The sequence below is a fragment of the Hippopotamus amphibius genome, chromosome 9 (genome assembly GCF_030028045.1).
Source record: "Hippopotamus amphibius kiboko isolate mHipAmp2 chromosome 9, mHipAmp2.hap2, whole genome shotgun sequence".
Classification (NCBI taxonomy): Eukaryota; Metazoa; Chordata; class Mammalia; order Artiodactyla; family Hippopotamidae; genus Hippopotamus; species Hippopotamus amphibius.
In genome coordinates, this window is record NC_080194.1 from 24,762,917 (window position 1) to 24,782,980 (window position 20,064).

The 20,064-nt window shown below is 51.2% G+C and overlaps 1 protein-coding gene across 3 annotated transcripts in view; it reads right to left on the minus strand.

The window, feature by feature from the left end:
- NAV2 (neuron navigator 2) overlaps positions 1 to 20,064 on the minus strand; it is a 389,315-nt gene that overhangs the window by 13,744 nt on the left and 355,507 nt on the right. For all 3 annotated transcript variants that reach the window (XM_057748181.1, XM_057748182.1, XM_057748180.1), the window contains 10 exons: positions 19,527 to 19,699; positions 14,109 to 14,262; positions 13,079 to 13,241; positions 12,245 to 12,345; positions 10,061 to 10,156; positions 8,221 to 8,389; positions 4,714 to 4,949; positions 2,257 to 2,411; positions 1,993 to 2,064; positions 138 to 334 (listed from right to left, as the gene is read on the minus strand). In XM_057748181.1, coding sequence (XP_057604164.1) covers positions 138 to 334; positions 1,993 to 2,064; positions 2,257 to 2,411; positions 4,714 to 4,949; positions 8,221 to 8,389; positions 10,061 to 10,156; positions 12,245 to 12,345; positions 13,079 to 13,241; positions 14,109 to 14,262; positions 19,527 to 19,699 — 1,516 coding nt within the window. The remainder of the gene's footprint in view (positions 1 to 137; positions 335 to 1,992; positions 2,065 to 2,256; positions 2,412 to 4,713; positions 4,950 to 8,220; positions 8,390 to 10,060; positions 10,157 to 12,244; positions 12,346 to 13,078; positions 13,242 to 14,108; positions 14,263 to 19,526; positions 19,700 to 20,064) is intronic.

Sequence of the window (20,064 nt, forward strand, 5' to 3'; positions counted from 1 at the left end):
GTCTCCTTCTCTAACCATGTGGCCCGTGCAGCGTCCAGCTGCTGGGGCCCAGGGCTGCCCGAGGAGCACAGGGCTCCAGGAGCAGCACTCCCTTCCCAGCCAGCCTGTCGGCCGGCACCGGCCCGGCCTCCCCCTACCTATGGTGACGTCCGAGGAGCTGTGAGCCTCCAGGAAGCGGTTGAGGTGCTGCCAGACCTTGGGAATCCAGTCGATGATTTTCACCAGCTCCACGTTCCGCACCCGCCCACCGATCTCCGTCTCCATGAGCTTCCGCCGCAGGAACCGGCCCAGGAAGCCCTTCACGGGCTCCGTGTGGTTGGCACAAAGCACCCACCTGGGGGACGGCAGGAACGCTCTTCCATAACAAAGACCAGCCTCACGAGTCTCACACGAATCAAAGCGCATTAGAGCGGAAAGGGGCCTGTGTTGATACTGAAGTTGGACTCTTCTGAACGCTGCACGTATATTAATTCACAGCTCCTCACAGCAACCCTGCACCACAGGTATGATCGCCACCCACTTTATAGGCAGAAATTCTGAGGCACAGACAGGTTATGTAACTTGTCCAAGATCAAACAGCTAGTCCAGAGAAGAGCTAAGATTGGAACCAGGACAGTCCAACTCCAGAGGCTGAGCTCTGACCACTGAGCTAACTGCCCCTCGGGCTTGTGACGGGACCTGTGCTGGGCTGTGGGGCTGTGACAATGACTAAGACACAGTCCTGGTTCCCCAGGAGCTCACAGTCTAGCGGAGGAGGCAGATACGAGGCGTGAGAGGTGACGAAACCTGGGGAAGCAGGGAAGGCTCCTCGGAGGAGGGGACATCTGAGCTGAGACCAGAGTTGATGAATGGAGCAGCCACATGAGGCAGGGACAGGGGCCGGGGTGGCGGGGGGAGGCTGGAGAGCACGCTGCAGCACATGCAGAGGCGTGAGGAACAGTAGGGGGGCGTCTGGGGAAACTGCCAGAGGTTCAGCGTAACCAGAGTTTAGACTTGGCCTCCTAACCTAAGGGGCCTGGATTTCATTCTGGAGGCAATGGGGAGCCATTGAAGGACTTCTCGCATGAGGATTTACAGTCGGATCTGAATTCTAGAATGTTCACTCCCGTTGCCATTGGCACAGAGGATGGCCTGCAGGGGCGCCAAGGTGCGGGCAGGCATCCTGGTTGGAAAACGACTGCAGTAGTGTGCTGGGAGATGCTGTGGCGGTGATGGGGGAAGCAGGGGAGGAAGGTCTCGAGGGGTATTCAAGAGAAAGCATGGATAAGACTGGGACAGCCTGGAGGCAGAGGAGGGCCACGATCTCAGTGACCTGAGGAGTTGGTACTTCTCTGATAACTACAACTCAGGTCTACTTTCAACAGAGACACCAGCAGAGTGGCCATGAAAACAAGCCAGGGGGTCTCAGCCTAGGAGACAGCTGTTCACCCTTATCGAAGGCCCCAGGCAGGAGAGGAGCATCTGGAGCCCGCTGGGTGTAAGGACTGGGCAAAGGGCACTTAGCAGTGGCAAGGCAAGTGGCCACATGACCTCGCAGGACAGAATCCCTGCACCCCAGCAGTGGGAGAGCTCGATACGGGGCTGGGGCAAAGGGCTCACAGCAGCTGGAGCTCAAAGTCCACAGACCCCTCTGCTCGGAGACATTCACCAGCAAAAGTTTTCACTGCTCACGTCCACTTGGGACAGACAGACGTGCCACTGGTGATGTGCAGGGCTGCGTGTCTACAGCCCCTGTCTAGAGCTGCCTGCCTAGCGGCACCTCTGTCCCAGGACTTAGCATCAAAGAGATCTTAGCATCAAAGAGATCTTAGCATCAAAGAGCTCTGCCACTGACTGGCTGTGTGACCTCACACAAGTCACTTAATTCTCCCCACGTGTAAACTGAGAACGATAAATTGGACTCGAGGCTTTTGTGAGAATCAAGGGAGCGAAGCTGGGGAACATGCCCACAGTTCTCGGCAAATAACAGGTACTCAAAAGGTGACTCCTTACCTGAAGTTGTGATGAAGCTGCAGGTTGGGAGTAGAAGAGGTAGCCTGGTTCATTGTGCCAATTATGTAAGGGCTGTGGGGGAAGCGAAGGATAAGAGAGCTGGAGAAGAAGGTGTCACAGCGCCGCGGGGCACCTGAGTGTCTAGGCAAACGGCGGCTGGCTGCTGCCCCTCCCCGCGGCGACTCCCCACTACGCGCATGCGCTGCTCCTACCCGCTGCAGCACACATCTCTCCCGGGGCCACGAGGTCCAGAGCCGCCTTTACCATTTGTGGTCCTTGCAGTTGAGCAGTCCGTTGAAGATCTCGCCCAGGGAGCTGACGTGATGCAGGTTGTCCAGGATGATAACCAGAGGCATGTCCACGGCGTTGTTCTCACTGGCGCACTGGTCGGCAAGGTTGGACAGGTACTGGCGCAACTCCTGCAGAGGCCGGGCAGGAAGGAGTGGGTGAAGGCCCCCAGGGAGACGCACGTGCTTGGGACCTTCTGGCCCGGGCTGGCACCAGCAGAAGGGCCCTTCCCGAGACCGCGAGGTAACTGGTGCTGAGTTCCTGCCCACGACAGGGTGTCTGCCTGGGCACAGGGGATGCGGGCGAGGGAGGGGTGAGGGAGGCCTGGGCCCTGCCTTCTGGAATTCACTAGACAATAGAAAATCGGGCAAGAGCAGGCCCCGTGGGGGTGCCCAGGCATGGTTTAGAAGCATTCCTTTTTCCTCATTATGCCAAGCTCCCAGGAAGCTCCCGAGGGCAGGTGCCGCATACATCTCTGTACATCCACAGCGCTGCCTGAGCGCTGGGTACACAGATGCCCTTGGTGAACCAACCCAGCAAAAGACCCTCCTTCCCCCAAACACACATGCACCCTGCTAATTAGTGCTGGGGCAGACAGACAATGAATGGTGCACGGGGAGTGGTCTCCATGCACAGGGGGCCTTGGAAGGTCTGGGTGAAAGGATAAGCTTTGGCCTTAACTGTGAAGAATGGGCAGGGCAGTGTCTGGAGCTGGCACTGGAACACAGCTCAGCATGGCTGGGGTGAGGGGTGTCAGAAAAAGAAGAGAAAGAGGAATGTGCAATGGGGAAAGGCCGCCACGGTGAGCTAAGGACCAGCCGGTGAACCCAGAACGACTGCCTGATGCTGTTATCATCACAGTGAGGTAGGGCATGATCTCGCGCCAGGCCCAGCTCTGGGGCTTCGCATGTGTGAACTTCTGTGCCCCACAGTGACCCTCTGGCATGGGCACTACGACTATCTCCATGTTACAGACGGGCAAGCCAAGGCAGCCTTCAGGAGGGGACCCGCCTGAGATGGCACAGAGGGCTGGCAGCGGGACTGCCTCTGGACTTGCTGTGTGCCCAAGTGTGGGCACCTCCCCACGCCAGACTGTCCTGCACGCTGGCCTGGATGCTCAGGGGGTCGTATCTCTTCTGCTTCCTATACACACACACACACGCACAGACCTCCCTTTTAAGTCAAAATGTGACTTTTAGCAATAGAAGCAGCCCAATTTTTAAAGTTACTAGTTATTTTCCCTTTCAGCTCCTCTCCACTGTGGGTTCTTGGCCTCAGGCACCTCACGAGGACAGGACTCCTGAGGCTCGGAACCCTCTCTTCCTTATGCAGGCTTACGTGGTATAGTGGGGGAGCTCTGCTCTGTATAAGGGTGCCTGGCTAGAGGGGAGTGACGGGGGCTGAATTCAAGCCTGGCCTGACCCCCAGCCACGTGCCTGGGATCCTTCTCTTGCTGGTTCCGGGAGAGGGTGCCTTTCCTAAGCTTATTCACAGAGGATGTTGGTACAGGGGTTCTGACCACTTCCCTTAGTCCTGCCCCTGCATCCACGTCACTTGGGGAACTTGTGATGCAAATTCCCAGCCCCACACAACCTGCTGAAACAGATCATCTGGGCATGAGATCTGGGAGTGGCATCTTCAAGGATGCCAGGTGATTCTTAAGGTGGAAGAGTCACTTCCAAATTGACTTTCCAGCCCCTTTGCATAGGGCCAGTCAGAGTGAATCACCCATCAACAGCCACTGCATGGATAATGAACAGGTTTGAGAAAACACCTCACAACCCTAGGCTGGGACTAGGTCAGACTGTCCAAATGTTTCCACTGCTCCCTGTGAGACAGGATCAAGCCTATTTGTTGGCTCTGGGGTCTAAGACGCTGACTCGAGCTCCCGTCTACTGCTCAGTACCATCTGAGTGGCCTGAGGTACATGGCCATCTGCCCCAAGCCTCAGTTTCCTCATCTGTAAAATGGGATTGTGACAACTACTTCCTTGAAAGTCCTGCTGTGGGGCGGCCAGTTTGTTGGTCCCGGGGCAAGCAGTCTATAGATGTGAGCTGTTGTTCTTATTGTTATTCCACAAAAGAAGCTTTTGTTTTGGAAAAACAAGAGAACATAGTAGGCACGTGATGAATTTTTGGTAAACTGAACTGGAAGCATCTGGGTTGACCTTAAAGAACTACCAGCACTGAGCACCATGCCCAGCTCATAGCGGGGAAGTAAGAAATGAACTACATCGACTCACACACAGAACTTCCTGCTGGGAAGGTTTGGGCCAAAGCCTTCCTCTCTGCTGGTTCCGTTCTGCCCTCCTTCCCTAGGCTTTCCTAACCATCAAAGGTGAGCACTGTAGGAAATGCTGCTTTGCCATCATGGGGGCAGTGGCATCAGTGGTTCTCAGAGGGCGAAGTAGCAGCCTCTGAACAACCTCCTCACCTTGCTGGACTTGTGGTCCACATTGAAGGTGGCGATGACCCCGTCGGTCAGCTCCCGTCCCTCCCGGAGCACCAGGTACTCTGACAGCCGGTTGGCCAGGTAGGTTTTCCCGGTTCCGCTGGGCCCAGAGAGGATGATGCGCCGGTGCTCCACCAGCAGGGAGACGTAGCGCTGCAGGATGGGCTTGGGGATCAGGGACTCGAACACCAGCGAGTCCAGGCTGTTTTCCGCAAGCCCTGTGTTTGAGAGAGACAGGAAGCGTTTGCAGCCCTGCAGAGAGGGTGGCTCTTGGGACTGCCAAAACCCGAGGCTACCCCTTCCCTGGGCAGCCCCGCCCACCCAGGGACACCACAGGCTCCCTGCTCACCAGCACCGTGTGCTCTGGCCCCTGCCTTGGCTGACTGCCTCAGACTCAGATTTACCTTTAATATCTGGACCGTTGGTCCTCATCCGTCCTCTGCAGAATTCCTAAGCCTCTGAGTCCTACTTGTCTGTCTGGATTTATCGTTACTGGTGGTGTTGGCTCAAACCAAATGTGAACCTCCCGTGTCCGCCCAGACCCTGGGGCTGCCTCTTCACCCTGTTTTTCCTTGCATGCCACATGCCACTGCTGTCCACACTCAGATATACGACAAAGGTTTCAACACTTTTATCGTTAAAACGAGGAAAAACGCAAAATGGGACCATTTGATCTGGGGATGTGAATACTGGCAGACCTAGGCTGAGCCTCTCCAACAAGAGGAAACATCTCCTCTGCCCCCCTGGGACAACTTCATCACTCAGGGCTGTTGGCTTTACAAGAGCTGTTTTCTTCATATCGTTCCTAAGAAAGGATCCAGCCAAGGTTACATATCCAGAACCTAAGGTAATTCTATTAAAAAAGCACCTCAAGAAACCACTATGTGTAGGCAAAAAATAAAATGAAAAGCACTTACTCTGTTTTATAATAGCATCTTCCATCCACATAATTTATGTATTGCAAACAGACCCCCCTAATGCATCCATATGCTTGTTTCCAATCTTCCCCAACCAAGGATAGCAGTGACTATTCTAGAATCACCCTGATGAAAGATCACAAACGACATCTCTGGGTACGGGCCTAAGACATTCCTAGAACTGGTCTCAACAGAGCCTACACTGGCTCAAAGCTTGATGCAAAGTATGGAGGGTAGAGTCTCCTGTCTAAACTGAATAACAAACACGGGACAGCGATTAAAACACACTGAAAACCCTCTCTCTGCATCTACGTTGTTGCTGTTTCAGTCTCTTGCCATAAACCTCCCTGGGAGTGACTACTTTTCAGACGAACTCACTTCAGAGCACACGAAGCCACAGCCCCTGCCCCGGTACCACTGAAGTGAATCACCTGCAGCTCATGGATCTCTTTCAGCTCAAATCCTTGAGTGGTTTTTAATGCCTTGATGGCATAAGTGTCAAGCACCACAGGAAAACAGAAGAGTTGAGTATCACTTAAAAATAAACCTGAGGGACTTCCTAGGTGGCGCAGTGGGTAAGAATCTGCCTGCCAATGCAGGAGACACAGGTTCGATCCCTGCCCCAGGAAGATACCACATGCCATGGAGCAACTAAGCCCGTGCGCCACAACTATTGAGCCTGCGCTCTAGAGCCCGTGAGCCACAACTATTGAGCCCATGTGCCACAACTACTGAAGCCCACGCGCCTAGAGCCCGTGCTCTGCAACGAGAGGCCACCGCAATGAGAAGCCCGCACACCACAATGAAGAGTAGCCCCCACTCGACGCAACTAGAGAAAGCCCGTGTGCAGCAACGAAGACCCAACGCAGCCAATAAAATAAATAAATAAATAAATAAAATTTAATTAAAACAAAAAACAAAAAACCCGCGAGCTGATCCCTTGAGATGCTAAAACAACCTGACGTGCTGACAGCAGCACCAGCTCAGGCTCTGTGGTGGGGTGGCCTGTTCGGGAGGCAGACAGTCCTGTCACTGTCTCTACAGGGGCCTGGTCTGGTCTCAGCAACGGGTCATCCCTTTTACCCTTCCATGCTTGCGGTGCTCACCTGCTCACCAGCATGGATGAAATGCAATTTAAGGTCATGGTGTATCAGGCTTTCCTTTAAGGGTTCTTAGAGTGGACAGCTGTTGTTAGGGTGTGCCTGGCAGCCCTCCCTCCTTCCCCTTGCAGTAGGACCCTTCTTTCTTGGAAGGAGTTCATTCCAGCTGGTCTGAGCAGGGCTGACCCAGCACCTTCATCCATCAAAGGGGTTGGCTTGTGACCAGGCTGGGCCAAAGCCTCTCCCTGGTCACAATGGCTGATTTGGTGATGAGTATTTGACTCATGGTGGGCCAGAATCACTCCTAAGAATTTTCTGTCACGCTTGTCCAGAAAGACACTCTCTTTCATTCTGGTTCTCAGCGAGAAGGATGAATCAGGGCCACTCATCAGCTATGTGCAGAAAGCTCAAAAAATAAGCAAAGCTGAGGTGGGCCTGATCTTGATGGCATTGCTGGAGAACCTGGATGCAGCTGCGCTTGAAGCCTATTCCTGGATCTTCCAGCAAGATAAGGCTACGTGTGAGGCTCAAACATGCTGCTGGCCACCAGGGAAGCAAAATCTTCATTCCTGCTGATGAGGAATGTTGGGGGGCTTCTGGAAAACCTCCCAACCAGGAGAGAAAACTTGCATCAAACAACTCCCAACCTGTGCTGTTACAACTACAGTCAAGGTCAATGCCTTACAGGGAAGAAATAAGATACCGTGAAGGCTGAGCTTATTTAGGACCGTGTTTAACAATCTCTTCTTAGATGGCTCATAAAATATAGGAAAAAGGCATTTGGCAGTCAAATGCATTTATGTCAGACTGGATAACACAGCTTTTTTAACAGCCAGGGTCAGGACACTAAAGGACAGAGGTTTTAGAGAACCCATACGCTCCTGTCACCCACCCCCCAAACCCAGATGGGAATGATGATGCAGTTTCCCAGACTTATTTGGCCATGAAACATCCCCCCTGCAAAAAATAGCCTAAAGTTCCACAGAACACATTTGGCCTGGGGTGGAGCCTCTCTGGGTGATGGGGCGTTGGAAGCCCGAGCAGCACCGTGCGTGGGCAAGAGCTTCCCCGGGGTGCTCCGAGCGACTCCTCTCTGGTCCACAGCGCATCGTGGTCTCCCATCTGCAGAATGGGGCCGCGTCCAAGGCTCGCTGGCAAGAGTAACTCATTGGTATCAGCGGAGCCCGCTTTCAACAGGGTTATTAAGATTCCATCGTCTCAGCGTTACAAGGCTAATGGAACCTTTTGTTATATAATTTCAGCAATAAACTAAAATTATTTGTTTCTGACAGTGGTTGAAAAAGCTGAAGACTGTTCAACTTGCGTAGGTAAGTGTAACTGCGGTGGACGGGAGAAATATACAACCCACATACGGATGCACAAACAAAATCGTGGCCACAGGTTCCTATGCCAAGTCACAGAAGCAAAACTGCAATTCTAGAAGCTCCCACCCCTGCCAAGGGCTGGATTACCTTTGACGGCCACGGAGATGGTTGTGTTCTCTCCAACCAGGTAGCCACAGGGGAGAAGCTCGGGGGTCTCGGAGGTGTTGCTGCGCTTGATGTCCCCAATGCTGTAGCCGAGGACACTGTCTGAGTTCAGCCCCAGCTGACTCACGGGGTCGACGTGAATGATGTACTCCTGGAAAAAATAAAGATCCCCCTCAAAGATGCGGCAAAAAATCTGCCCAAGACTCATGTTTTCACTGGGTGATTTACAATCACCTTCTCCTCTTTCCCAGCTGATGCCTGAGTTGAAATGGAGCTGTGGAACGAGGGGCAGGAGAGCTGACTTTCTATGGGGAGGATGCCCTCGTATCACAGGCCCCTTAAAGTACAGGTTTATTTGGTTAGTGATGGGAGGGTGGGAAACCCTGACGAGATGGTGAACGTTTAGTCTGGATGAACCAAGCACGGAAAAGTTAGGTTGCTTTTCCGGCAAGTTCAGCTGAAGTCTTGAAGACATTGGGGCCTGTGAATGGTGCTGGAAAATGCATGAAAAAGTAATTCTGACAAGACATCTCTCCACCAGCCCTTTCTTTTGGCTCAGGTCAAGGGCTATACTGATGACAAAGGGAACAAAACCCTGGACTTGTAGAAAAAAGCAGCTCTAGAGTTTTAAACAAACAAACGTGTGTTTAATTTGGAAAGGGTTCCATCTTAGATGAGTGACCGAAAGATTTTAGGTCAGTGACCTTGGAACGAAGTCCACGGGCTCTGTGGTAGCCAGACGACTGAGGTGGAATCCTGATAATAAGCCTCTACCTTTAATGGTCTCCCTTCCTCACTTGTGATGCCTCACAGGCTCTTCTCAGCCCCAACTGAAATCCAAGGATGTCCCAACTGCCCACGAACAGAGACAAGGTTTTGGCCGGGGCAGCAGGCTTGGTCTGCCCTAAGCCATTCCCATCTCTCACCCTGTCTCACTTATACAGACGGGCCTGCCAAGATGGGACGCGAGCTTGGGTCAAAGAACAGAATTTTCTCTCTGTGAAGCCACCTGAGTCTGGATGCTAGGAGACGAGAGTGCACTAGTTAAAAGTCAGGTTTTGAGATCAGACCAACTCAACTAGACCAATGTGGTCCCTGGCACAAAAAATGTGGGCTATTATTAGTACTCAGGGCATGTGATTAATGAACACTTCTGGTTATTGACCTACTTTAGGTCAATAGAAAAAAATGTACCAAAAGCTATCAAATCACCCAGTACATCAAGGTTCACCTAGATGCTCATTAATAATTTCTCCTGTGGCAAACACCCACTCCAATGATGTGATTGGAACGAACAGAAAAATAACTGTGCCAACATCCTTGACACTAGCCATGGATCAGAAGTCAGTGCCACGTGTAGCACAAATCACAGACTCTGAAGTGTTGGCACGGGCCGCTGGGCAAGCTGGATCCAGTGCCCCACCAAATAGGCTGGAAACGTGATGTCTTAGCCCCACTCCCAAAACACACATTGTGAAACATACTCAACAGGACACAATTCTAAAGCGAAGAGAGAATGTGGACATTAGCAGTTCACTGTGAGAGGCTCATATAATCGCTCAAGGCTGGGGAAATGCCTCTCCCTGGCTGGCCAACCACTGCCAAGAGCAGATGAGAACAGCTGGTCCTGTTACCAGTCTGTACTTACCATCCTCCTCCTGTTCACCTGAGAGCCAGGGGACAAGTCCCAGCAACGTAAGGATGTGGGAGAGGGGACAGGCCCAGTAAATGACCAGGTTCAAGACCCACACCACCCTTTCCCTCCCGAGGCCCAGGCCCCCACTCAGGTGGACTGCCGTAGCCGTCTTCACAAAGCACTTACTTTGAACAGCCGTCTAACCACCCCATCAAGCACGTCCCACTTTGTCTTGCCACTAACTCCAATGCAGCCGATGAGAAAGAGGTGTGGTCTGGAATCCTAAGGGCAAGGAAATGTCCGCAGGTGAAAAATAGCTGGATCCCTTCTGGCTCAGGTTAGCTGAGGACTCAGATTGTCTTAGAACTCCACCAGTGGTTTGAGGGAGGAATAAAAGTCCTGTTTAACACCAGATATAACTTGGACTGAATTCAACAGTCTTAAACACTTTCCTCTTCTATTGCTAAAACAGCAACTCATGCGTTAGGAAGAAAGGATTTCCTCTCTGCAATCTAGAACCTTCTACCGACTGTGTACCTCATATGGTGTGTAGATCACACATCCCTTGTGGGGAATGCTCTCCCCTCTCCTTTCTGCCACCTCTCCCTTTCCAAACCTTGCTTACCAACTCACCTCTTCCAGGAAGCCTTCAATGATTAACCTACCAGGCTCAGAGCTCATATTGCTTCAATAGTTCTGTACACAACTTATATGATGATGCATTCTGTACTTGTTTATTTTTAGGTATTTGTCTTGTTTGTTTATCAAGTGTGTCTCCTTGCTAGATCTTAAATTCCTTCAGGATGTTTTTCTTTTCTGTTTTTTAATAGTTTGGATTTCTTTTCTTCCAATTAAAAGTTAAAACATGCTCAATTCGGAAAACTAGTAAAACTCTAGGAAATTTGCAAAAAACAATTTTTTTTCTACCTCTTTTGCCTCTCTGCCCACAGGGCTCTGCATAGTGGGGGTTAACTGACCACACTGATTAAAGGAAACGAACAGAACATTCCATTCTGTTTGGTTTTAAAATATCTGACATGCTGATAAGAATATAGAATTAGGAGAGTAGAGGGAGGTGGGGAGAGGAGGGAGTGTATCTGGCAGTTAAGTAAACTCAGCAGAGAAAAGAGCACCAGGCTTGCAGTGAGATGATCTGGCCCCAACACTTGCCTTATAGTCTTAGGTAAGTGATGCTTGGGTCTTGGGTTTCTCAGCTGTAAAATGGAGATGATAAAATCTGGGCAGCCAGCCTCATCTGGATGCAGCAGTGTTCCAGAACAATACAATTTTGGAATGTGACAAACTTTTGTAAAATGCAAGATCTGTTTGTGTTGCTGATCATTAGAATAAAATGCATTCACAGCTACCACTTGCATTTATTAACAGAATGTTATAAGAACGGATCACGATTAGAATCTATCACTCTACCAGCTAAGCTCTGAAAATGGAGCTATTTATTGGGTCTTTCTGAGCTAGATGATGCTCAGACCCCTGGCAGCTCCAAAGTCCTGGGGCTAGCCTCTTCAGTGAGACTCCACAGCCAGCCACAAAGTAGAATCCCCTGGCACAGAAGTCTGGCTGCAGACGCTTTGTTTCCATGGGCACTGCGGGCTCCCAAGCTCTCAGAGCCTTCAGTAGCGTGTTGGCTAAAATACTCAGCAAACAGTAATAAGCAAACAAAAACCTCAAGGGCCTTACGTTAGGGGCTCATGAGGTCTTTCCCCACTGATCTGAGAGACGGTCATTCACAGCATCGTTTGGATTTAATCAATGACTAAAAGTCAACTTTGATTGTCAACCCCTGCCCCCATCCTAAAACAGTCTCTGATGGGGGTATGGAAGAGAACAGAAACTGTTCAGAAAACAGATTCCCCAGCCTCGGCGAGTCAGGATGCCCCAGCATCTTCACTGCTAGTCACCTGTGTGCTCCTGGGCTTGGCCATCTCTGTCTCCCAGTGTCTACTTGGTCAGCAGCCTCTGATGGCTGGATAAAACTGGTGCTCTTGGTCGGCTGAATTGGGTGGCTTATTTCTGTATCTTCTGTACTAAATGTGCTTAGCCGCCTTTGAAGTGCTTTGGGAATATACTGAATTCAGGAAAGCCATTTCTGACTGATGTTAGTGTTTCATTAGATACCTGAACGTGGTGCAACGTGGACCATTTTTAGAACTCTTTACACGCTTTTCGAACACAAGAGATAGGGAGGGGTCGTTTGCTCACTTTCACGGTGTCAAACTGCTACTGAGGATTAGGGTTAGTTAGGGGAAGCGTTAGTACTATTTCCATCTGGGGTGTGATGATGGCATCACTACCCTAGGTAGTTCTACCTGGGGAAGGGGCAGGCTGAGCAGGGTAAGGGATCCAACTAACCTCCTTCCACTTCATTTCCTCCTGAAAGCTGACAACTATCTTAACATGCCTGCCTCCTTCCTTCCGAGCCGAGCATTCACCAGTGTCATCCAGCAACATGTCTGCGAATGGAAAACATCAACAGCCTTAGGCACACGGGGACAGCAAAGCCGGCTTCCTGACACCCCCGCTGCCTGTCGGCACAGCAGCGGGACAAACCAGGTGTCGCGGTGCAGGGGACGGGGATGGGGGTGGGGGGAGGGGAGAGGGCAGAATGGAGAATGCAACCACAGAAACCAACAGTGGACCAACCAAGGAGCCAGCGGGCTGACGATGCACCTTGCCAAATGGAAGTGCGAGGGAGACGCAACCAAAACAACAGCAAGAGCAGCGTCATGGATAAGAAATCAAAGCGTCAGCCTCGATACGCTTACAAAGAAAACCTACATCATGTTCGCTAATTGTCGAGCCAGCCTGGAATCCAGCCCCAAGGCAGGAAGGGCATAAACCAAGCCGTCATCCCAAGTGGGACGGGCTACCGTGGTGGGGGCGGGGTGGGGGTGGGGTAGGCAGCATACAGCTTGCAGGTCAGCCTCTTAAAATGGAGCAGACAGAACTCAGCATGGTGGGCGAGGAGATCCTAGCTCACGGCTTGGAGAAGTTGGGGCGCTAGAGCAAAGCATGACAGCAGTCTAACGGCTGGGCTCATGTTGGTAGCAGACACACACCCAGACACACACACACCCTCAGCGCACACACGCCTGCTGCCTCTCCATTGGATCTGCTGATCTGCTCATCTTGGGGCTCTTGCTTAGAGACCGGAGTGCCAGCTGCAGGCCCTGTGACGCCACTCACCCAGGCTGCTGGACTCAGCGAGGTTCAAGCTGTGCTGGGAGAGCCCCATGGACTGCCTCGGGGAGGCAGAGAGGGACACCTGGGAGGGCGCCCGGCTGCAGCCACTGCCTTGAGACTCCGACTTCAGCCGGTCGTTCTCAGCTTTCAGCTTCTCTATTTCACTCTGCGAAGGGTAAGGGAGAAGCTCATGTACGAGGCAGATATAATGCGAACAAGCCTTTTCTGGAGGAGGGATTTGACAGGCCCCTGCAGGGATCAAGTGCATATCCCAGCCACAGAGGCAGAGTAAGTTACACCATCAGAGAGATGCAACAGTGGTCGCTGCCTTTGCTGAATACACAAGACTCTCTGGTAGGGGAGGGTCCTAGAGCTGGCCTTCGACAAGACCACAGAAATGTTTCCCAGAATCTGGGTGGTAAGTAGAAAAAGTCTTACCTAAGAAGTTTGAAAAAGTCTGGGTTTCTCAACCTAGACCTTTACTGCAGGACTTCTCAGAGCCTTTAATGAGTTGGTAGGCACTGTGAATCTGAAGGGGGCACACAGTGTGCAGCATTTCCCAAACATTTTTGATTAAGGAGCTTTCTTTTCACAGAGGCTCTCGTGGAATGAGTGTTCCCACAGAACCTCCTTTGGGAAACACTGCTCTCCAGTGAGGGCCAGTTTAATAGAATCCACAGTGGTTTTTCATTCTATGAATCTTTATGAAGAACCTACTATGTGTTCAGCAGTGGTCCTACATCCAGAGAAAGGGATGCAAAACAGAACAGCTCAGAAGACTCCAATGCCTTCCATCCATGTTAGAAGGTGAGAGGGGCTGTAAGAACAAATCTACAGGGATTGAGATGAGGGCACTACACTAACTCTTCCAGCCGCAGGACTTGGAAAGGCTTGGCAGAGGAAGAGGTGTCAGGTTGAGCCTTGAGGGAAGGGTCCAATCTAAATGTGCAGAAGGCGGTCCCAGCAGAGAGTGTGTGGCGGGAGCAGCTCCTCCCCGGGCAGCCTGGGGCTGGGCCGCACTCCCGGCTCTCACCTGCATCCTGTTCATGGCCTCCCGCAGCTGGTCCAGCTGGTGCGCAGAGCTGAGGGCTTCCAGGCGGATGTCGGTCAGCTTCATCTCCTTGTCTCTCAGCTCGTTTCGGAGCTGCATGACCGTCTCGGCTTCAGTATCCATGCACTCCGAAATGCTAGGGAAAGCGGAGTGTTACTGACCAAGGCAGCTCTGAGTTCAGTCCCCTTGAGTCCTCCACGGACCACCACTCACTCCATTATCAGGTTTGTTCAGGAGTGACCCCATATAACCCGCTGCCTGGTGCTTCCCGGAAGTGACGACATCAAAAGCACCTGAAATTCACAGACTTTAGGGCTTCTCTACACTCTTATCTTTGCAGAGTTTTGGCAATCTGAATGGCTCCGGTATGCCTTTCAGCCAGATTCCACTGATCTAGGGATAAACAGGAGCCAGCGAAAGGGAATAGTAACCTTGGGGGCTTGAAACCCTCCGTAATGTGTACACAGCTGGGCCCCTATAATGATACCACGTGGCCCTTGAGATCTAAACCCACTCAGAGAAATGAGCTCAACTGTCTGTTGTAAAGATTAGACACTCCAGGGTCAGACAGCTGAGGGTGATTTTTATTTGCCAAAAAGGGGAAGAAACCTAAAGACATGGTTGGAAGATGCTAGTCTGTTTCTGATCACATTCTAAAACCCACTCCCCTAAAGGTGTCTAGATAGAGAAACATTCTTTCATTCCCCCACTCCCCACACTGCTTAATAAGCGCATGGCAAAGAAGAGAAACATCTCAGGTAGTTAGCAGAGAGGATTATGTGGCATGAAAGCCAAAATTTTATCTGAAAACATGCAACAGCATAGTGAGCTGTCCTACTTCCCCAGCTGGACACCAAATCAGGAAACTATGGGACCCTGTGAGTCCCTCTGTTTTAAGAGGTGGTCCTTCCAGGCTGGGTTCCTTATTCGATTACTTAGGTTTGCCCTTCAGATACCTGGCAAGTCAGCACACAGTGGAAGATCTTAAAAGTCATGATGAACTGCAATGTTAGAAAAGATAGTTCTATTAAAAAAAAACAAGTTGTGTTGATTTTAAAGATTATAGGAGCTGAGGTGTGGGGTGATCCAGAAGAGAAGGCTTTAACATTTCTTGGATCGAAAACAGAAAAAAGAAAGAAAGAAAAAAAAAAAAAAAGTTCATAAAGTTATGAAGCTGAAGCTGATTATCTCTGAACAACATGATGAGCACGTGGTCTCTACAAAAATAATCACCCGAGCCCTCTCTCCAAGACCCAAGTACTGGATTTGAGGCCAAATGAAACCTGACCTGTGAAATTGGTAGAGGGAGTGGAAATGTTAGTTGCCGAAGGAAACCCATGATAATTGTTAAAAGAGATGTAATTGTATTTCAGGGGCAGAAAGGACTAGAAGAAAAATTTAACACCTGAACAGCCAAATTTTTTTGTGGCTATTTTCTTCACCTGCCCCCTGAACTGTTTTGAGATACACAAAACCATCTCCTATTTTATAAAAAGTTGTCAGCAGCCCAGAAAATGTCTCTACTTCAAAATCTTCTGAAACCTCCAAGAGACCCTTGCAAATCTTATCCGTATTCCCATTTCATACCTTTGAGAAACTGAGGCCAACAGATTTGGGCCTAAAAGGGCTCCAGAGACAGTAATGTCTTTAGAAATCAGATCGTCCTCTGCCCCCGCCAACCCCCCCGCTCTCTGTGCTTTGGGTAGCCTGTGGTTTGTAGGGTTTAACTATAACAGTCATACTTTCTTTGGTTTGGTAGGTTTTCGAGGGGAGCTTGCAAAAACTGGTTCTTTCTTGAGACAAGACTATGGTTTCCTGGTTTAAATGGAGTGTCAAGTCTGAACAAAATTCCACGGTGACACTCTGGTCTTAGCCAAACCATGTCCTGCACAGATCTCAAAGATTCTAGTTCACTGCAGAGAACGGTCAGCTTTGATTCACCCTGTCTGTCTGTCACACAGCAAGGCGTTCTGCTCCACTCTCCTTCACATGGTCTGTGCTTTTTTCCCAGGAAGCTTTCCTCGGCACCCACTCTGTTGAATTTATCACATGGGTTATTCTGTGAAGCTTGGCCAAACAACGACTTTAAAAAGGGAAGCACACTATAAGGAAGAAAGTCTGTCGGGAGTAACTGCACCAAGAGTCCAAGGCCCTCCCATGCGCCCCCCGCGTCGGCCAGTTCTCAGCAGCACAGCATGGTGAGGCTCACAGGAGGGCTGTCCTGTAACACAGAGATGATGCTGAAAACAAGCCCCAACTAAGAGTTAGTCCCTGTGCCTACTGCCCCGGACAGAGCCTTCTCCCCTGGTTCTGCCGTGTCATCAATAATCACTCCCTGTGTGGCCTAGGACCAAGGTTCTTCTCTGCCTCATTTGTGGTATCTGATCACACCGATCAACACATAACATACACTGAATACGTGGACCCCTGTGCTAGGCGTCTGCAGTGTGTTATTTAATGTACTATGTACACTACTGACTCCGGGGAGAGGCACTGCAGTTACCTCTATTTTAAAACCGGGGAGGCTGAGGCATAAAGAAATTCACATGCCCGTTAAAAATGTCAGAATCAAACAGATCTGGTGGGTCTGCTTAACGCCAGGGCGGACGCTCATGAACTACATCCAGCAGGCACTCAACACATGCTTGTTCCCTGTGTGGACCACGTACTGAAGCAACCTGATGTTAATTTTTCCTACTCAGCCCCTAACCCTTAATCCCAGCATATTCCCACCATCCCGCCCAGGAGGCAGGGCTGGGGGCATGCCTGATTTTACACACCCGCGTGTGGGAAACACTGCCTCCCCACACGGTCATTCCTTCCACCCACGGGGCAGGAATTTTTCTGAGCCTCGACTCCTCTGCCTTTGGTTTCTTCTTTGAACTCCTTCTCAAGTCTAGATCTGCACATTCTTACAAACCCTTTGAGGCTGGGAAGAAGCCTTTGCTCTCTGCCCACCCTTTGGAAAACCAGACCCAAAACAAACATCTCCAGTGTGCATGGACGCTGCGGAATGTCAGGAAAGGGATGCGGAGCCAACAGTGGGCCCCGCCCGAGCCCTATGGGGAAAGTGGTTTGGAGGGAGCTCTCCGCCTACGGTCTCCTGGAGCCCCATGGGCTGAGTGCATTGCTGCTTGGCCGCCCAGCAGCTTCTGGCCCAGTTACTACTCCCCACTCCTAAGTTTCTTCTCTCTGCTCCTGGGTGTCCACCCACCTCGCTGGCTGCTCTACGTTCTCTTCCTGAACCTCAGATATCAGAGAGCCTCAGAGCTCAGTCCTTGCCCGTCTGCCTCTTCCCCAACTCCATTCAACCCCTTGCAGAATCCCTCCAGTTTCCCAGCTTTCGAAACCACCTCTGAGCCCACATCTCCCAAATCTCTACCTCCAGGAACTCCAGGCTGGCCGGCACCTCCGCAGGGATGTCTCCTGAGCATCTCACACTTCACGTGGTCAAACCAGAGCTCCTGATCCCCACCCAGCTCTGTGTGTGTCTCCCACTCATGCCAGAAACAATGCCTCCACACACCCAAGTCCTCAAGTTGCCCATCTCGGAATATTCAAGGACTCTTCTTCTCCTTCCCTCACAATCCACACCACCATGTGCTCTCAACTCTCCTTCCAGAATATACCCTAGATCCTTCCAGGACTCACTGTGAGCATCAGTCACTCATTCCACCTAATATTTGAATGCCTGCGAAACAGACAGACCACCTACCTCCATGGAGCTTCAGCTGTAGACTGGGGGGTAGGGGCAAAGGAAAAATAACCAAGGAAAAGCCCCATGACAGGGGGTGATATCTGCAATGGTGAAAAATAAAACAGGGGGAAGAGGCTGTTGGGAGTGCTGGCTGGCGGGGGGGTGTTGTTTTATGCAAGATGCCTAGGCCAGACCTTACGAATAGGGTAACACTGAACAGAGACCTTAAGGAAGTGAATCTCTGGAGAGGAGCGTACCAGGCAGAGGGCACGGAAAAGGCAAAAGGCCCAGAGATGGGGAGTGAGTGGAGAGTTCAAAGAACAGGAAATGCGCCAGAGCGGCTGGTGCGGGGAGTGTGCTGTTAGCCTCTTGCATGGTCTCCCTCCTCCACTCCTGCTCCCCTAGGTCCCTTATCCACCGAAAAGAGACTCACAGCTTTGTGAAACGCTAATTCAGATGGTCTCACATTCCTGATGAAAACTCTCCAAAGCCTATTCATCACACAGGAAATCAGATGCAAATTCACTTTGGTTTCAAAGCCTCACATGTTCTAGGCCCCGCCTCTGTGTGCCTCCTTTCCCACCACTTTCTGCTGTGCCCGTGATGCGGCAGCCAGACTGGCCATCCTCTCCTTTCTCAGACACACCAGGCCTGGTTCTGGGTTCCGTCAGGAAGGCTGCCCTGCTCACTGGGAGGCAGAGTCGGCCACATGTGCACCACAGTCCACCTCCTCCCCCTCCCAGGCACACTGATGTCACTTCTTCCCGCCAAGGTTCTAAGCCCTGCTCAGTGGACGGTGGGAAGAGGCCTGGTCCACAATGCCTGCCTGCAGCATCCCACACTCTCTCCCCTCCCTGCCTGCTGGCTGGACACTCAGCAGAGGACCTGGGCCCACAGGACAGGGTTCCAAGACCCCACAGTGGGGTGCCTGATGGAAATCATGGGAGGTTGGCTGAGCAAGAGCAGATGACTCTTCTCTTTATGTAACTTGGTGCCAAGGGGAACAGCACCTGAGCCACGGCCAAGTGAGCAATTGCCTGTCTCACTCAACCAGCTGTGTTCCCGAAGAGCTCTGTACAAACTGACTCATTTACAATCGACCGGGAGAGCTCATGGTGATGAATTACTCTAGGAAATACAGAGCTCTTTGGAAAAGAGAATTGTCACTGAACCGCTCCATTTTTTAAACTTCTAATTCCTGAGTGCTGACCTCAGAGAAAGAGTCAACACTAAATTTTGATCAAAGAAGAAAAGTGTAATCTCTTTAAGCCCTGTCACCCAAATGAACCAGAATTTCAGCCCAAACTGCCAACACTTATATCATCATCTCCCTGCCAGAGCATAACGGTTGTAGCTTTTCACATCCACTTACCTTGCTCAATCCTTAGCAGAGGATAAGGAGACAACTATTACCCCAATGTGACAAAGAAATGGAAACAAAAAAGAGGTTAAGCCGCTTGCCCAAGACCAGCCAGCTATTATCCACACTGACGCCAGCAGAACAAAAACTCCAGTCTCCTTTCTCTTTTAAACTCTCCAGTCCCCAAACATTGAAAGAACACGCACGGTCTTATGAGCGTAAGACACAAAGGACCCCAAGGAGCAGAGAGAACGTAACAGGACTCCTAGCCGTTCCTGCCGGAGAGAGTCCCCAGGGGCCAAAGATGTCGTCTGACCAGAGCGACCGCAGCAGACAGACTTACAGAGAATTGGAGTGAGAGTTCCTCAGCAGGGGAGTGGAGCCCGTGGAACCGTTGTGTGGTAACTTTGGTGAGGAAGGCAGAGAAGAATCCGTCATCTCCTCAATGTCTGAATGAGAGGATGCCGACTTGGGGGACTTCTTCTTCCCGAAGGCTTGCTTGAAGGAGCTGCGTAACTGAACACACAAGACCGTCAGCCTGGCAGGAGCGGCGACCACCCCTTAGGCTTTGGCAAAACGGAGACATGCAGACAGAACAGCAAATTACTTTTCCCACGCGTTCCCCTCCCAGCCATGAAAAAAGTTCCCAACAGCTCTCTCGAATCAGTGCATTAAGGGAAAAAGAGTTATCTGGTGTCGACAGCTCAGGGGACTGGACCTGCAGGTAACATTCCATGCCTACTCTTGGGTCAAGACTAGATGCCAACAGCAAGACAGAGCCTGGCTCAGCAGATGGATGTCGGGAGGAGGAGGTGACACAGCAACAAAGCAGGGTGCTCAGACATGGTGACGGATGCGGATGAGGTTAGTCATATCAATGG